At 43.8% G+C, this 17,771-nt stretch overlaps 2 protein-coding genes across 3 annotated transcripts in view; one reads left to right on the plus strand and one right to left on the minus strand.

Annotated features, from left to right (window-relative positions):
- Positions 1–144: 144 nt before the first annotated feature.
- Positions 145–10,245, plus strand: tbce (tubulin folding cofactor E). 2 transcript variants are annotated; one of them, XM_076289842.1, is made up of 17 exons: positions 145–243; positions 1,013–1,150; positions 1,263–1,347; positions 1,667–1,834; positions 2,344–2,429; positions 2,770–2,869; positions 3,633–3,735; positions 4,174–4,250; positions 4,714–4,806; positions 5,108–5,172; positions 5,259–5,323; positions 5,555–5,710; positions 7,125–7,278; positions 8,357–8,425; positions 8,630–8,689; positions 8,809–8,900; positions 9,425–10,245. In XM_076289842.1, exons 2-17 carry the CDS (start codon positions 1,021–1,023, stop codon positions 9,518–9,520), a joined length of 1,599 nt encoding a protein of 532 aa, XP_076145957.1. In that variant the 5' UTR covers positions 145–243; positions 1,013–1,020; the 3' UTR covers positions 9,521–10,245. The 2 variants fall into 2 exon arrangements, with proteins under 2 accessions (XP_076145957.1, XP_076145958.1); XM_076289843.1 differs by having other exon boundaries at positions 1,016–1,150.
- Positions 10,246–13,570: 3,325 nt separating this feature from the next.
- Positions 13,571–17,771, minus strand: part of LOC143142057 (nidogen-1-like) — a 39,030-nt gene continuing 34,829 nt past the window's right edge. The window contains exons 16-20 of the mRNA XM_076302768.1: positions 17,727–17,771; positions 17,290–17,447; positions 17,055–17,178; positions 16,363–16,475; positions 13,571–13,734 (exon numbers count right to left, since the gene is read on the minus strand). The exon at positions 17,727–17,771 is cut by the window's right edge and continues 127 nt beyond it. Coding sequence (XP_076158883.1) covers positions 13,607–13,734; positions 16,363–16,475; positions 17,055–17,178; positions 17,290–17,447; positions 17,727–17,771 — 568 coding nt within the window. The 3' untranslated portion in view covers positions 13,571–13,606. The remainder of the gene's footprint in view (positions 13,735–16,362; positions 16,476–17,054; positions 17,179–17,289; positions 17,448–17,726) is intronic.

A 17,771-nucleotide genomic window follows, 5' to 3' on the forward strand; every position in this document is an offset into this window, starting at 1 on the left:
CCAATTATATTCTATACAGTGACCATTCATAACAACTATCAAATATAGTAATTAAATTCGACCAACCACGTTGACTTGAGAACGAACTACTTTTTCTGTAGGACTTCCAGGGCGTCACTTCCTATTATCAGTAGTCTAGTTTCTTTTACTGTCTATGAGTTTACCCTGTGGCTTTTACTGTCTGTGGATGAGAGTTATCTCTGTGTTAACGTGGGAAATAACATCGTAGGATTTCCGAACAAGGTAAAGGTGGTACTTACCTGTGTCCGTTTAACATGAATTGCAACATTGTAGTGGACAACTAAGTATGTTTAAAGACAATGACTGCAAGGGTGTGTTGAGTTAGCAACCATAGACTGTATTCTATGTTAGCAACAATCAACTGGGATAACAGATTAATCAACATAATTTAATGCCTTACTCTGTGCATAATCACAATATTACTAACATCGTTCGTGGGTGTCACGCGGCTATATTGTTATAGCGTTGATCATGTTTCAGTTAGCGTCCTGTGATTATAGGCAACTTTGACAGAATCTGAATATTGCATATTGACAAATGAAGCTTTCTGTTCATTTGTCAATATGCTGTTACAGAACATAAGGCCTACCCTGCACCAGCGTCTCTCCATTTATTCACCATATGTCAGGATGATTTTATGGACTTAGGTTCTAAAAAGGAAAGGTGCTTTAGATTCGGGCTGTAACTAATTGTCGATTATCAATTATTTTCTCGATTAATCACAGTTTGATCATGGTGAAAAAAATATTGATCAAATATTCATCAGTGTTTTCCAAAGTTCAAAATGACGTCTTCACGTAGGCTACCTTGTTTTGTCATGCCAAATATATCCAGTTTACTGACACTGCAGTAGGGCTACTCCAGAAAATCGGTTCAAGAAACTGGAATTAGCTAATTTTTAGCTTTTCTTTCTAATTGCTCAAACCGATCAGTCAATTTATTTAATTTATTGGCTTGTTATGGACATGTTTTTCATTCACTTTTCATGCAGCAGATTCTATGCGAGTCAAGGACGGGGAACAGCCTGCCATGGAAGAGGGGGTTCCCTCCGATGCTGTCGGCAGACGAATAAGCTGTGACGGGGAGCGGGCCACCGTGCGCTTTGTTGGCACGGTGCCTCCAACCAAAGGTTCACTTCCTTAATGTATTGGTCAGACACAGGAATACTGGAATAGAATAGAACATTGGTCAGTCACAGGAATAATAGAATTGAACTGTAATGTGAATGTCACTGATTATAGGCGTGTGGCTTGGTGTGGAGTGGGACAATCCAGAGAGAGGCAAACATGATGGCTCCCACGAGGGGGTCCATTATTTTACCTGCAGGTAAGCCTACAACATCGTTGAACAGGTCCAATATGTGTTGCCCCTTGACCCCACCCCCCCCCACCCCCAACTGAATGTCAGTGATAAAAACACAACAGCATCCAGTTAATTAGCCAGTGATATGAAAGTTAAGATGCTCATTCTGTATCCTTTGTCTTCCAAGTATACTGTTTCAGCTTGGAATTTGTTGTGGATTGTGTCCTTTCATAGCCTGCAAACCTGACCAATCTGACAGAATGGATCTGCTGTTAGCTGAGCTAGTTTGTGTACACAGGCCTAACCTGAAATGGGAAATCTTTTGAACAACTTGTCGTTGTAGACACCCCACGGGTGGCTCGTTCGTGCGTCCCAAGAAGGCCAGCTTCGGGGTGGACTTCCTGACGGCCCTGAGGCAGCGGTACGAGAAGGAACGGGAGGGCATGGAGTTCACCATCTCTACTTGCACATTGGAGATGGTGGGCTTCCAGGAGCTCTCCGAGAAGCAGAGGTAAGAGTGAAGACAAAATAACAAGATATATGGTTATTCTAAAAGTGTCATTTGTTAAGTGTATTTTTTGGGGGCGGGGGTTTGCTCTTATTTAGATAGATCAGTGAGACTGATTGGCCTAAATACATTTTTACTAAAAAAAACATTTTTCATCCCTCCACGTGATATAACAAACAACAGGTATGCATGCTAAGGGTCTCAATAAGAATTACATTTACATTCATTCATTTAACAGACGCTTTTATCCAAAGTGACTTACATATGTCAATTATATTACAAGGGCCATTCTCCCCGGATCAACTTGGGCTTAAGTGCCTTGCTCAAGGGCACAATGGGGAAGCCGGGAAATGAACCCACAAATTTTCTACAATGCTACTACATGTTAGCCCAGCTCTTTAGCCACTACGCTACCACTGTCCCGCACATTAATTTTTAAATTTGTATCGTAATGCTATAGTGAATATATAACATATAGCATATATATGTGGCCTTCTGTTTAATGTGGACAGAGTGGAGAACCTCAAAGAAGTGGCCCTTAGGAGCTTTGAAGTCTGGGGAACTGCCTCTGGAAATGAAATACAAAAGACTGCTCCAGGTAACCCTGTGCCTTATTTGATCATAATGCATTAAAGGGAAAGTCCAGTCCAGGTAACCCTGTGCCTTACTTGATCATAATGCATTAAAGGGAAAGTCCAGTCCAAGTAACCCTGTGGCTTACTTGATCATAATGCATTAAAGGGAAAGACCACGATTTTGGTGAAGGGTTGTTGATATCTGAGCTAGTTGATTGTAAGGATTGATTGACTGAATTTGGCAACAAAAGTGTATTGGATTAAGCTGTGGACGGCAGCTTTAAGATTATTGTTGTAATCTGTTTCATAGAGAGTGTATTTGTTTCTGACTGGTGGACTGGTTGTGCAATTTGCTTTCCACAGATGTAGAATTTCTAGATCTTTCTCAGAACCTGCTGAGCTCGTGGGAGGCCCTGGCAGCCATCACAGAACAGATGGAGAAGCTGAGGGCACTTCAGATGGGGTAATAGCATCTGTTAACAAGTTCATGCTTCCTTCCTTCATCCATCCATCCATCCATTCATGCATCCATCCATTCATCCATCCATCCATCCATCCATCCATCTATTCATCCATCCATCCATCCATCTATCCATTCATGCATCCATCCATCCATCCATCCATCCATCAAGTCCATCCATCCATCCATCCATCCATCCATCCATCCATTCATCTGTCAATCCATCCGTCCATCCATCCATCCATTCATCTATCAATCCATCCATCCATCCATCCATCTATCCATTCATGCATCCATCCATCCATCCATCAAGTCCATACATCCATCCCTCCATACATGCATACATCCATCCATTCATCCATCTATTCATCCATCTGTCCATCTTTTTTATCCATCCTCACATCCATGTGTCCATTTAGTCACCAACACGTTCATCTATACATCCATCCGGCCATATTTCCATCCTTCATCCACACACACATCTATCAATCCACCCATCCATCCATCCATCCATCCATCCATTCTTCAGTCCATACCCGTATCCATCTTTTCGCCTGTTTATCCAGACACCTCTCTGTTTACTATTCTTCCTGTCCATTTATCTGTCTGTTATCATATTTATGAGCAAGTCGCTGCTTTAATCAATTTATCCATCCTCCATCCATCCATCCATCCATCCATCTATTGATCCCTCTTTTCCACTCTGTCCATCTAATTATCTGTCCTTCCTCACATCTGTCTGTCTCATCTCTGTCTCTCTCTGCAGGTACAACAGGCTGACATTGCCCTCTGACCCTTCAAGCCTGACCCATGCGTTCACCAACCTCAGAGTCCTGGCACTTCCTGATTGTGGCCTCACTTGGCCTGAGGTTAGACACTAGAATGGAACCTATTTTTGTTTAAGGTGCATGCCAAGAAATCCAATAGAATATCATAGAATGTGTATGATGTTCATTTCAATATTAAATCAAATTATATTCCACTAAATGTTGAGCAGCTCTATGCAACAATGTGCCACTTTTTGAGGTATGCTTTTATCAGCAAAGCAGTTGTGGTATCATCTTCAAATTCATTTAGATAGAATATGCATGTTATGATGGTAGCTTATATTGTAGCTCTGTTAGATCCAGTTGTCTTCAGCTCTGTTGAAACTCGTGTCTCGTCTGTAATGTAAGTTGAAGATTATTCAATTTAGCCTACCGGAACTGCTTTAAGTATATGTAAACAGAAAGGATGTAAGATGAAAACCGGAACGGAAACAGGTTTCAGGAGTGAGGTGGATTGAGACTCTCGTCTGCTCTGTGCAGGTGCTGCAGTGTGCGTGCATGTGGCCCAGTGTGAAGGAGCTCTACCTCAGGGAGAACAACATCACCGACCTGCAGCGGTGAGCCTCACCCATCCAGCTGCAGAGTCTTGCTGTGTTTCGTTTGGGTTACACTTAACTTGACCGTGTCGACATACAGTAAGAGTGACATGACACTGGCATGAACGTGTCATAAACAAGTCATAAACGTTTATGACATAACACTTCTGTTAAGTGACATTCGTTTTTTGTCATAACAAGTTAGGTTTAGGGTTAGGGTTAGGTTTAGAGTTATGTTTAGGGTTGGGGTTAGGATTAGGGTTAGAAGTTAGGATTAGGGTTAAGGTTAGGGTTAGGTTTCATGTGTCATGACAGTGTCATGTGTTCATGACAGTGTCATGTCACTCTTATGTCGATACTGTCAAGTAACCTTCGTTTGTTATGTTTGTTTTTGGTTTTATTTGTGTTTTTGTTTGTGTTTGTGTTTGTGTTTGTGTTTTGTTTTGCTCTTGCTTTCATTTATGCATCTTCTTATTTCCTCTAGGCCTGTTGATGTTCTGCAGTCCTTGACCCATCTAGATCTCTCCAGGAATCCAATAACTTCAGAAACACTGACAGAAATCGGAAAACTCCCCCAGTAAGAACAAGGAAGAACTATATTATGCCGTTGTGCAGTTTATACAGCCAGACCTCAAGAAAAAAGGGTTCCAGATGTCAATGTATAAAACAATCTAGACACTGCTTCCTTCATGGACTACTAATTAATGTAGTATTATTCCATAACAGCTCTTTAACTAATTATACAATATCTCACTAGATGTTTCAGTTGTTAGAAGACGCTACCATCTAAATACACATAAAGTAAATAACTATGAAAGATTTAATCTGTAGTGCTTAACAGACATTTGTCAGGCTGACATTTTACTGTCTGTTTCCAGGTTGGACACCCTGAATCTTTCAGAGACTGGCCTGACTAGTATAGAGTTTAACGATGTGCCACCAGGTAAACTCAAACATGTGTGTTTATTTCTGAACCTGTCTTGTTCTATGGATAGGCCTTACATGCTTACTGTGAACTGTGCTTCACAGGCTCCAAGACAGCTATGTTCCCTGCACTGCAGAAACTAACACTAATGGACAACAAGATTGCAGAGGTAAGAGACAAACTTCCAAAACTCTGTGATAGAAGTCATATTTTTGTAAAGATCACATTTTGTGCCACAAAATCACTTTCTTTCTTTCTTTCTTTCTTTCTTTCTCTTTCAACCATCATCCCCCTCTCCCTCTCTCCCTTTCTCTCTCTCTCCCTCTCTCTCTCTCTGTCCCTCTCTCTCTCTCTCTATCTCTCTCTCCCTCTCTCTCTCTCTCTCTCTCTCTGCCCGTAGTGGTGGGTGGTGAATGAGCTGGAGAAGTTGCGGTCTCTGGTGCAGCTGATGCTGCAGAGGAACCCACTAATGGAGCGCGAGAGGAACCCACAGACGGCCTGCCAGCTCGCCATCGCACGCGTGGGACAGCTCACCAAACTCAACAACACCTCGGAGGTACTCTGTTTGTGTGTGTGTGTGTGTGTGTGTGTGTGTGTGTGTGTGTGTGTGTGTGTGTGTGTGTGTGTGTGTGTGTGTGTGTGTGTGTGTGTGTGTGTGTGTGTGTGTGTGTATATATATCTGTGTGTGGATGTGTGTGTGTGGGGGTGGGGTGCTACAGTAGTATCCAGTGTTAATATATGTTTATGGTGAGGAAAGAAAGGCACACATTCCATAAAAGGAGCAGGAGAAAGAAAGAAAGAACAAGAAAGAAATGACAGAAGGAAATTGTAAAAGGAAGGAGAAAAGGAAGAAAGAAAGAAATAAGGTAGTGTGTGTGTGTGTGTGTGTGTGTGTGTGTGTGTATATATGTGTGTGTGTGAGAGGTAGAGAGGTAGAAAATGTTCCATATTATTTAGATCAGAACAGTTTAAAAGTAGCCTATGGCGTTCATCAGCAGCATTGATGTACAGTCTCGAGCATCACATAGAGAAAAGACATCTGAAGGCTTCAACAAGATGACAGACTCCCTCTAGTCATGCACTCCTATAGTGAATTGAGTTGGACTGGCCTTGACTGTGTTCAGCGCTGCATTAGGTGCACGCTATATTCAGAATACTTTAGTCTATTTTTAAAGTCTCTGAAAAAAATATGATCTAGGCCATGGAGAATCTCGCACTGCAGTCTTCCTCAGTGCTGTTCAGTGTGTTTTGGTTTGAGCAGCCCAGATAAAAAAGCACAACCCTTTGAGACCAACTCACTAGTCTACATCCTCACTATTTCATAAGATCTGAGGGCTGTAGTGGACATGTACTTAGTTCTCTGGTTCTCTGTGGAGTGTTCTAGATTCTAGAACATATGATGGCTCTAACCCCATTTAGACACATGCCCTTTCATGCAACTCCTAACTGCATACATTACGTATTCAGACACCATGCATTCACATGTCAGCTACACTTGGTAGGAAGATTTACATTTGCTAGTTGGAGACAAACCTGTTTGTGATTTTTCCTCGTCAACTGGAATTCCATGCAGCATGCTGGGATGCCATGGAAGTGTCTGTGATTGCAGTGGCTATGATGAGAAATCTGAGAGTATAGTCCACTCTGCTGGGGCAGGGCCTCAATGATGACGATGATGATGATTATGATGATGATAATGATTGTTTGTTGTGTTGATGTGGTGAGAGGATGATGATGTGATGATGATTATGAATATGTGATTGTTTGTTTGTTTGTTGTTGTTTATACTTCTTTGTGTCTTCATTAATTGTTTCATTCATTCAATCATCTGTGTGTCCATTCATGCATTACTCAGAGATTCACTAATACATTCACTAATACACACACACACACACACACACACACACACACACACACACACACACACAGAGTGTATCATGGCTCATGTTTGGTGTCGTCTGCCCTGTCAGATCCTGCCTGCTGAACGGCGTGGAGCAGAGCTGGACTACATTAAGATGTTTGGGAGGCAGTGGCTGGAATCTGGGGGACACCAGGACCCAGAGAAGAACAACCCCAACGCTGAGTTCACCACACAGCACCCGCGCTACATGACTCTCATACAGAGTGAGTCATGGCACCGCCTACTTGCACACTTCAAATATTCACTGTAAAGCTGCAGTTGGCAAGATTTCTTTGATCATATTCCCTGAAACCGACACTATGCTCTGACTTAACAACATAAATCAGCCGGTTTTAGAAAAGCACCTGCACTTCTACCTCCACCTAGAGCCTGTTATTTGTTTTGCAAAGCTCCCGGTTCTTCTGGTCCAATCAGAGCAGGGCTGTGTGAGATCTGACTGTCAATCACAGTCTGGTGCAGTCTGGTGCGCACTGACAAGCACAAACTCTATGAGAGGGTGCTCGTTGGTATTGGGGGAGGGGCATGAGAGTCCCCTCAATCTGTCAGACTTGCCAACTGCAGCTTTAAGTATTTAGTGCAGATATTGGGGCAATACTAACCATCGAAAAGTGTGCACACTAGCAGTGTACTGACGGAAGTATGCGGTTTGAGACACAGCCTCTGTGATCGACATCGTACTCAGGAGTGAATCACTGCCACTGTGCCAGACTGCTTGTGAAAGCGTAGGTGGCTACCAGACACTGTCTGGTGCGGACGTGTGGAGTAGAGGGCCTTGGCAGATTTGTCTGCTCCCGGAACCGTTCAGTGCTGTTCTGTGTTCTGTTCCTGTTCTGTTCTGTAGTCTTATTAGAACATCCAATACCTTACATGGGCCAATCATTGTGTACTTCATTTATTGTAAATGTGGAATGAATACTGTACGTTAACCTACTGTGTGATCTTACTGTGATGTGTGGGCATGGTCTGAGGATACTGCATTGAGAGAGTAGTGGGGAGTGTGTTAGAGGTTGGGTTGATTGAGTATAGGAGAGTTTTAGCGGTTGGGTTGATTGAGCATGTGAGTGTGTTAGCGGTTGGGTTGATTGAGTATGTGAGTGTGTTAGCGGTTGGGTAGATTGAGCATGTGAGTGTGTTAGCGGTTAGGTTGATTGAGTATGGGAGTGTGTTAGCGGTTGGGTAGATTGAGCATGTGAGTGTGTTAGCGGTTAGGTTGATTGAGTATGGGAGTGTGTTAGCGGTTAGGTTGATTGACCGTGCCGTGTCATGTTGTGTGGTGTGCAGAGCATGGAGCACCAGACGAATCCGAGCTGAGGGTGGAGAAACCTTTCGCTCTGAAGAACCAGCTGCTGAGTAAGTCTCTTTTGCCCCCCCCCCCCCCCCATCACTCACAAACACACACTCTCTCTGTCTCGTCTCTCTCTCTCTCTCACACACACACACTCACACACACACACACACACCATAGCCCTAAAAGTAGTTGGACCTACATGTGCATATATGCATATCAGGATGAAGGTGTAAGTGATTGTTGACGCTGTGTTTCTTCTGTTGCAGCCCTGACATTCATCTGTCCTGATGATGCAGACAGGAAACCCATTCAGAAGAAGCTCCCATGTAACTATGACGATAAGCCACGCAGAAGCCAGAAAGAGAACAGATAAATGCTGTTAAACATAGACTCTCATGACTCATAGGTGTCGATGACTGTGTTGATGTTGTGTGCGTCCCTCCAGGCTCCATGGTGGTGCAGAAGGTGAAAGGGCTGCTTCACCGCCTGCTGAAGCTACCAGGAGCGGACCTACGACTCAGCTACACCTGCTCACGGGTAAGCAGTGGTTAAAGTGGGATTTGGCAGGTGGGGGAACTTTGAAATCCAGTGTGGGTGCAATGGGGAAAAATGACACACCGTTGGACAACATATTGAGTATCGTGGTGTAGCAATACTTTTAATTGACAAGAATGGCTAGTTTCTTGGTCACCTCTGTCAGTCAAAATAGCCCCCATATTGATTTGTACCAGGGGTGTAAATGAACACAAATTAACAGGGGTAAAAATTAACTCACCATTTATTTTAACAATATTATCGCACTATATCGTTGGTATGAAAGAATATATCTATAAGAATATATCTGAGGTGGGGGAACTGCGTTCCACCCCTTCCCCCCCTCCCACACACACTTTAACCCCTGCGGGTAAGCCACACTGAGTTCAGAGGTCAAAGGTCATCGTTGACTTACACACAGAGTATAGAGAATGCTTATTTCTATAAGCTCTCTCTCTATCTCTCTCTCTCTCTCTCCCTCTCTATCTCTCTCTCTCTCCCTCTCTCTCTCTCTCTCTCTCTCACAGATTGAGGGCACAGAGATCGAGATAGAGAACGACATGAAGACCCTGCAGTTCTACTCCGTAGAGGATGGGGACAGCGTTCTGGTGCGCTGGTCCTGACTGACCTGAATGACTGACCCCCCACAGACGACCCTCGTGTCCGTCACTGGCTCCTCCCAACCTTCGGCCACCAAACGGCTCGTTCGGGAGAATCACCTTTGTCTCCCACTCCTGCTTTCTCTGTTTAGTGTCTTAGTCTCTACAAAGATCAGTGTACGCACTCACTTCTCCACACACTGTTGGTGTAGAATACGGAGAACAACACTGCTCGCGCCGCGCCAACACAGAGCTACTTCTGTCGGCCCCTTTTATGACAGTGCACCGGTGGGATGTCTCAACCAATCAGGTGTGAGGACAGGGGCACACAGCGAGTCTCTTAACTGACTCACCGAGTAGGAAATCACCTTGGAAACCTCTTTGGTACCATAGTTACAAACACCCTAAAGATGAGCTTACCACCGGTTGGTTGCACTTGCACGTGATAGGACGTCTCTCGGGGACGATTGTGGTTCTGGCGGAGCTCAAATCTCAAACACTTATAGTTCAGCTGAAGGGTACAGTCTTTAACCTGTCCTTGTGCAGCACCATGAGAGTGTGTATTGTAATGTCTCATAATGTGGATATATATGGAGAGAATGCAGTGTTTACCTTTCTGTGTCATGTAACATAAACAATCATTACACTTAGATGTCATCGTTATGGAAGCACTGTAAAGGAGACTGTGGAGAGTTTTAAAATGCCTTGCTAAGCCATTCATTCTTTGTAAATAAATGTGTCAAATCTTACCAAGTGTCCAGAGATGAATTAACTGAGTCGAACACTAGGTGGCGTCCCATGCTCACTAGACTGAGCGCGAGTTGCATAAGACCGGATAGGTTCCAGCAAAGACATCAGCGCCATATATATAAAATGACATTTTAATTCAGTCAAGCAGAATCTGATAAAAAGTATTATGTTAAAGCGTAACTGACTAGTGACTACAAGCCTAACTCCTGACCAGGCCTAATGGGGCTACTATGTAGGTAGTCTGTTTCTCAGTGGACCATAACTTTTTTGACTTCTGTATCTGCGATCTGACTTCTGTAAGTGCAACTTTAAATCTCAGATAATGTTTTGGTTTGAAAGTAAAGCAGGACCACAAGAGGTTCATCCTGTATGAGACACAGTTCCCATTGTGAAGCAGAAAAGGCGACCAGAGACATCTGGCGAGCTACTCTAGCTCAGTGCTTTGATGTCTGGATACCATCAAATTGTGGTTAGGTTGGGGGGGGGGGGGGGGGGGACTGGCAGCATTCCCAGAGGAAAGTGCCAAATTTGTAACTGGCATCAAGTCTGTAAAACACTGTAATTAACAAAGTTGACTGCAGTCATGTTGGCTGACCCATACATGTAGGTGCCGTTTCACCACGTCTACACACAGCACGTTGCTCATCTGTGGATACTTGGAGACAATAAATACAAGATTTTTAGGTAAAGCCAAACTCGCATCGTGTCTAATTTAAAATAACCGCTCACAGTCTGGTAGTGAGCGTAATGGTACTCTGTGTACTGCAGGCAACCACAGCACTCATTTATAATATTGCTTGTGAGCAGGGATGTAGTTGTAAAAAGAGAGGTGGGTAAACTATAAATTCTGTGATCAGGCGGACCACGACGCTGTCACCGGTAAGTCGGACTACGGTATACCGGTGTGTATCCTGACCACATCGCTATTGGCTACTCTTTGATGGTACTAAGGGTATCACTGGGTGTACTAAGGCCACATAATCACTATTCAAGTTCTACATTAATCTAAGTTCATTATTAACTCCAGAAGGAATAAACATGGTTGAAGTTTATAAAGTTTATTATATCACAATAAAGAGAGAACAAAACTGCCAGAATGTAGTCAGTAGGCCTATGTCAGAATGGCCTAAATAGGGTGGACTTTGCTTTTCTGACTTCTGTAGTAGGCTAGTTGTGAGGTCTCTCTCTTATCTTTAAATTATTTATCAAGATGATCAATTATCAAGACCTCAGAGTCTGCACAGGGTTAGGGGGGTACATACCCTTACTCACTATCAACCGAAGACATTCTTTATTACTTAGAGACAAAAAGTATTTTTTGAGGACATCATGATTGTCACACTTGCACCTGCACTCCTCTTATTGATGCCTGTTTTGCATTGTGCAAGCTCACAGCGACGCAAAGCCTTATTTATTGTTGCGATGAGGTCGTACCAAGCGGAGGACCAGCAGCTGGGAGAGGAGGAGGAAGAGGGCTTTTACAAACAGCTGAATGCAGCTGCCTCAACTGGAGAAAACTGAGCCTAATACTGTATGTATAGGGCCCAACATGCAGCTTTCCAGTGCAAGCACAATAACAGGACAGATTGTGACCAGTTGGGAGTACAGCATATATTCCATATTAACATATTATACATTCTGTAATATAACTTACCAATGAGGTAGGCCTATTATGTATGGCTGAAATATGCGTAGGCTAAGTATTTTCCAATTCTATCAAACTGTTGTGACTGTACTTCCACAAAACTGCGAAAGTGCGCTTGGTTACCAAAAGCAGCAGACAGTTGAAGATCCAAGGATTCCAACAGTACTTCATTTTTTCTTTTTTGAAAATCGGGCATACAGTTTTAAAAGTTGCGCACATTTTTCATCTATTCTTGTTTCCCATTACCATTCTTATACAGTATGGACTATGTTATTACAATAGGTAAACTTTTCAAAAAAGGCACAAAATGTCTTCAAATTTCAGAGCAGTGTGGGAGTGATCACTGCTGGCAAAGAGTTTAGTGTAGCTATAGCATTATTCAGCCAGTATAAATTACCCACGTTCATAGAGGTAGCGATTTAATATCACATTTCAGAGTTGAACTTAAACCTGCATTGCAATGACAGTGGTCTGTGCAGGAGAGGTAACAACCTCCGCCATTTTGGACTTGGGCTTGTTTGTGTACATCATGTTGCACGCTGAAAAGACCCGGAGACACAAAGCAGCAGAAGACCGTTTCTTACAAAACACGTGTTTTAATGAGACAGCTGTACAGAATGTGTATGTCTTCACCTTTCCCCATGGACCTGTTTGTGTTCATTTCATTCCAATGTAGCCTATAGTCTGTGCTTCTCTTCTCCTTTCTTTGTCTCACTTGTTCTCTCTCTCTCTCTCTCTCTCTCTCTCTCTCTCTCTCTCTCTCTCTCTCTCTCTCTCTTCCTCCTCTCTTTCACTCCACAGCTGTACACAAAGCACATCTATGTCAGACTAGCATAACATACGAACACTGGGCTCCATGCCCTAAGTGTGTGTGGATGAGTGTTTATATGTGTGTGTGTGTGTGTATGTTTGTATGAGTGTGTGAGGGATGAGGTCATGCTACACGTGAGCCAAAAAACGCGCCCCCAGTCGAGGTGTTCACCAGATGTACAGCGGGCCCCAATGGGGCCCCAAAAAGACCCCCGAACGCGTCTCCGAGGACTCCCTTACGTAAACCATTAAGAACCGTGAGAAACCTAACATGAGGAACTATATGCCAGAGCACCACAGTGACCCAGTATATGTTTTTAAAAAGATAATAGTGTCTATATATTCTTAGGTATTTATTTACAATGATAAAAAAAAAACAAAGCAATTACTGTGTGATTTTACATTAAAACACATTGGATTGGAAAATAGTTGCAAAATATTTCTTTGGTTAAAAAACAAAACAAAACATATAAGGTAAAAAACTCTCAAAGCCCTCCCGTTACCCACCCACACATGATTACCCATAATCCCCCTCTCCTCTCCCCTCCCTGAAGATAGTGGCACTGCAGTCCATTACTGGCTTTCAGTGGCATTCTGGGTTACTACAGTGCACTGTGACTCAGCGCTCTCTCTCTCTCTCTCGCTCTCTCTCTCTCATGCTCTCATTCCCTCCCTCTTTTTCTCTCTCCATCTGCCTCTCTCTTGCTCTCTCCTCAACTGCACGCCTCCATTTCCACTCCTTGCACCAACAGTTTGTCATGAAGCACACCTGTGACTCCTCCCTCCCTCTCCCTACAATTCCCTCCCCCCTTTAACCCTTTGTTTTTCTTTATGATGTTGTTGTTGTTGTTTTCTTTTGTTTGGTTTTCAGGAACTCATAGTTGCCGTGGTGATGATCCCTGTCCTCACGGGTGTTCTCTTTGCACGCAGGTGCCGTCCCTGGCGTTGTCAGGGCAACCGCAGGTGCGGCCGCCGGGTCGCGGAAGGCACAGGTGTGAGCATCCACCGTTGTTCCCTGAGCAGTAGTTAGCACCTGAGGGGAAAGGGACACAGCAGTGTTAGCATTATCATTTAGCATGAAAGAGAGACATCCCAGCAATCAGAGCTGTAATTGGTGGAGGCAAATACGTCAACCAATCATTGGGCTTGGTTAATAACCCACCACCAAACACATACTGGAATGTGAAGTGTTACCTTTAGCATTTAGCGCAAGAACCATAAGAATTTAGTCAGAACTATTTTGCGTGATCAAGAACCATCAGGTTCCAGGCAGAACCATTTCACATGATCAGAAACCATCCAATTCTACACAGAGCCATTTAACATTATCGAGAATGATCCCAAATGGTTATTTAAAACTAAAAGATTCTTCATAGCTACATATTGCTACATAGCGCTGATATTAATCTTTGGGGAGTTTTTAGCCTGCCTGGTTCTCCTCTTGCATAAGCGCTGATAGTGCAGCTATCTGAGATTCTCACAGTTGGCACATTCCAGCTGTTACACAGGGATAAGAAGGCACCACATGAATGCAGTGTCTGCACTGTAGAATGATCTATTTGGAGGGGAGATACTCACACACACACACACACACACACACACACACACACACACACATACACACACACACAGACACACACACACACACACACACTAACACACAGCAGGTTTAAATCAGCACTTGATGAGCTTAATCAGAAGCATTCAGCTGATCAAGGATGGTCCTGATTGCAGTACATCAGAGGCACAACAGAACTACTGCTACATTCCAGACACCTTGGAATAAAACTACTGCTACTTTCCAGACAACTCAGAAGTCGGATATTTCTGCATCAATGTGGATAGAGATAGCGTGCAATGTGGATAGTTTCCTATCAATATCATGGTGGAGACACCCAAACAATTTCACAACCAAATGTAAACTACATCCTAATGAACTACTAATCATTACTGTATGATCAGTCTCAATTAACCAATCACCAAAGGCATCTCATATTTTCAGGGGGGAGGAGGTGAGGCCAGACATGATCAATCTAGTCCCGAGCACAGATGTGTGTCTGGGAGCGTGTGTGGGAGTGTGGGAATGTGTGGGGTGAGGCATTCCACCAGGCCTAACAAACTGCATCCAGACTGTACCGGTGCAGAGGACAGCAACAGAGATGAACCCGCATGGAGACAGCAGGAGAGAGAGAGAGAGAGAGAGAGAGAGAGAAAGAGAGAGAGAGAGAAAGTCAGCTGTGCTGTTCTGTGCTGGGTACATTCCCTGGGCCGACGTATGTACTGTATAGAAGTACAGCCGTGCAGCTCCACACACACACACACACACACACATACACACACACACACACACACACGCACACACACACACACACACACACACACGCACACACACACAGGCATGTTAAACACAGCATGGCCAGGACCATGACCAAGTCTAAGGCCTCAGCAGCTCCCCAGTGGAAAGCTCCGGCACTGAGGCCATCTGGTGAGCCGTGCATATGCACACAGGCATGCAGCACTCACACAGAGGCTGAGAGTACGCACAACTAAGTAATCAGACTCACAGACACGGAATCACAGCTTGGTTGAAAGATCATACTGTATATTGATAAACAGCACATAATGATATATTGTTGATATATTGTTGTACAATAACACGGCTCCACATGGACTGTTGAAATAGCAATGAAAAAGAGCTTATACGTGGAATATATTAATAGAAAGCAGCTCCTGAAAGAGTTTGTATGCTGAATCAGTTTAGGCTGCACTAAACTACAGCATTTCCTTAGGTGTGTGTTAGCACTCTATAACTGAGAGATGGATGTTGTTTGTTGTTTCTTTTGTTTTGAATTGAACAGCTAATTTTCACACGTCTTTTAAAACACCATAGCAAATCCATACTGAAATGTGTTTTTCATAAACAGAGCCAAATGTCATAGCATGGACAAAAACGAGTCTATAAGCAACTAGAAAACATGCGTTAGATACGGTATTTTGAGGGAGAATAACTTGAGGTTTGTGTTCTTTCCTGGCATGTGATCTGCCACTAAGCCGATGATAATTGAGCGGTAACTAATTCTCCATACGAGTGTAATACAAGTCCACTACTGGGACCGGCTGGGTGCACAGAGCAGGAAGCTGCCTCGGCAGATTTTCAGACTTCAGGCCAATAATTAACAGAACTAACAGAACTAACAAAGTGTTTGTAACACTCTCCTCAGTAATGCATCATTATTGTTGCTTCACTTTGCATAACCACGAAACAATGTTACTGTTTATCGAGACTAGTACACAGCATTTTTTATTGTTGCTGCTTTTGTCTGTGCTCACAGACTGTTTCTCTCTGTCCCTCACTCTCCCTCCCCAACTCCTCTTGAACTATTTCACATTGTCCACTGGTGGGTTAAATGTCGGAGTGTGTGTGTGTGTGTGTGCGTGTGTGTGTGTGTATGACACCTATTGACCACTCTGGGGGTGTAAGTGAGTATGTGTGTCTCCTGGCAGGCACAATGGGGGGTGAGTGAGTGTGTGTTACCTGGTGCCTAATGTGACAATAAGTGTGTGTGGTGTGTGTGTGTGTTAGTGTGTGTGTGTGTGTGTGTGTGTGTTACTTGGCAGGCACAGTTGTTAGAATGTGTGTGTGTGTGTTTGTGTGTCTCACCTGGTAGACACTGCGGGTGTGTGGTGGTGATGCCATATGTCCGCGAGCGCCTCAACGGCAAGAAGAAGTCCACCTCCTTCTCGGACCGCCTGTTCACGGCGACCACGGCTTCCCTGGAGATGATTCAACACAACACAGACGTCTAAGCACTCCCACACAACTAAACACACACACACACACACACACCCTTATCACTCTGAAGAGCTACGTGAAGGAATGCACTGCTAGCGTTAGCATGTGTAACGTATGGCACGCTTGAGAACCATCCGCATTCCACTCACAGACCTCACACCTGTGTCTGACTACTCTACATAAACAGTCACATGCAATTAACCTTGAGAGTTAAACAGCCCATAAACCATTCGGCAGATATTGACCAAGCTGTTGAAAGAGCACTCCTAAAGTAGGGTAAATATTAGGCAAAGGTCAGATGTAACGTATCTAACTGCATTCCGTTGGGGTCAAATAGAATTCCTGTAGGGTAAACCAATAACGTATAGTAACCATGAGAAACTCCCACAAATATAAGTAATCAATTTGTCTAACACTTTGTGCTAATCAATTAATCAAATTATGTGGTGTCAAGATAGAGTAGAGGAACAATTTCAATGCAATCTGAATAATAAGAACCAGGATTGATTGGCCTGAAAGTATGTTGGTGTGTAAAAGCTGAGTCCTTATGGGAACTGTACCTCCTCCAGTCGGTGTAGAAGAGGTTGTTCCCATAGTGCACCACAGCAAACGGGTACTGGATGCCCTCCACTATCTTCCTCCTCTGACGGGTGTAAGGGTCAATGCACTCCACTTTACGGGTGCCTGAGAGAGAGAGGGAGGGAAAAAGAGAGCGAGAGAGTACTCAACCATACACCTAACAAATAACAATGAAAAACAAAAAATAACATGTTGGCATGGTGACCAGATCCTCACCGGCATCAGCCCAGCACAGCTGCCTGGTCTGGGGGTCAAAGGTCAGCCCGTTGGGCAGGCCCAGGTCCACGGACACCAGGGCGCTCCTGTCTGTGCCGTCCATGTTGGCCATCTCCACTTTGGGACCGTCCCTGTTCCAGTCGGACCAGTAGAGACGTCTAGACGGGAGAATGAGAGGGTGAGATGAACTGGTGGGTTACTCGCCGCTCTCCAAGTGAGAATAAATCCACAATACAGAAAGCACAACACTACACAAAGCATAACCTCCCATTATCCACTAACATTACAATAGTTATTACAATGGTACAACATGCATTTTACAACACACTTTCACACATATTACTAAAACAATGCTGGAAGATGATACAATCATAAGATGTAATGACACAGCAATAGGTCATTTATTAATGCGTTATAACAGATATATAGTATTGTACCCATTAATGGGATCGGCAACGATGGGTCGAGGGTTGACTAGGTCC

Source organism: Alosa pseudoharengus, unplaced genomic scaffold (assembly GCF_046254945.1).
Source record: "Alosa pseudoharengus isolate Yale_2024_CS ecotype anadromous, Long Island Sound unplaced genomic scaffold, YU_APseudo_1.1 YU_APseudo_1.1_scf_1, whole genome shotgun sequence".
Taxonomy (NCBI): Eukaryota; Metazoa; Chordata; class Actinopteri; order Clupeiformes; family Clupeidae; genus Alosa; species Alosa pseudoharengus.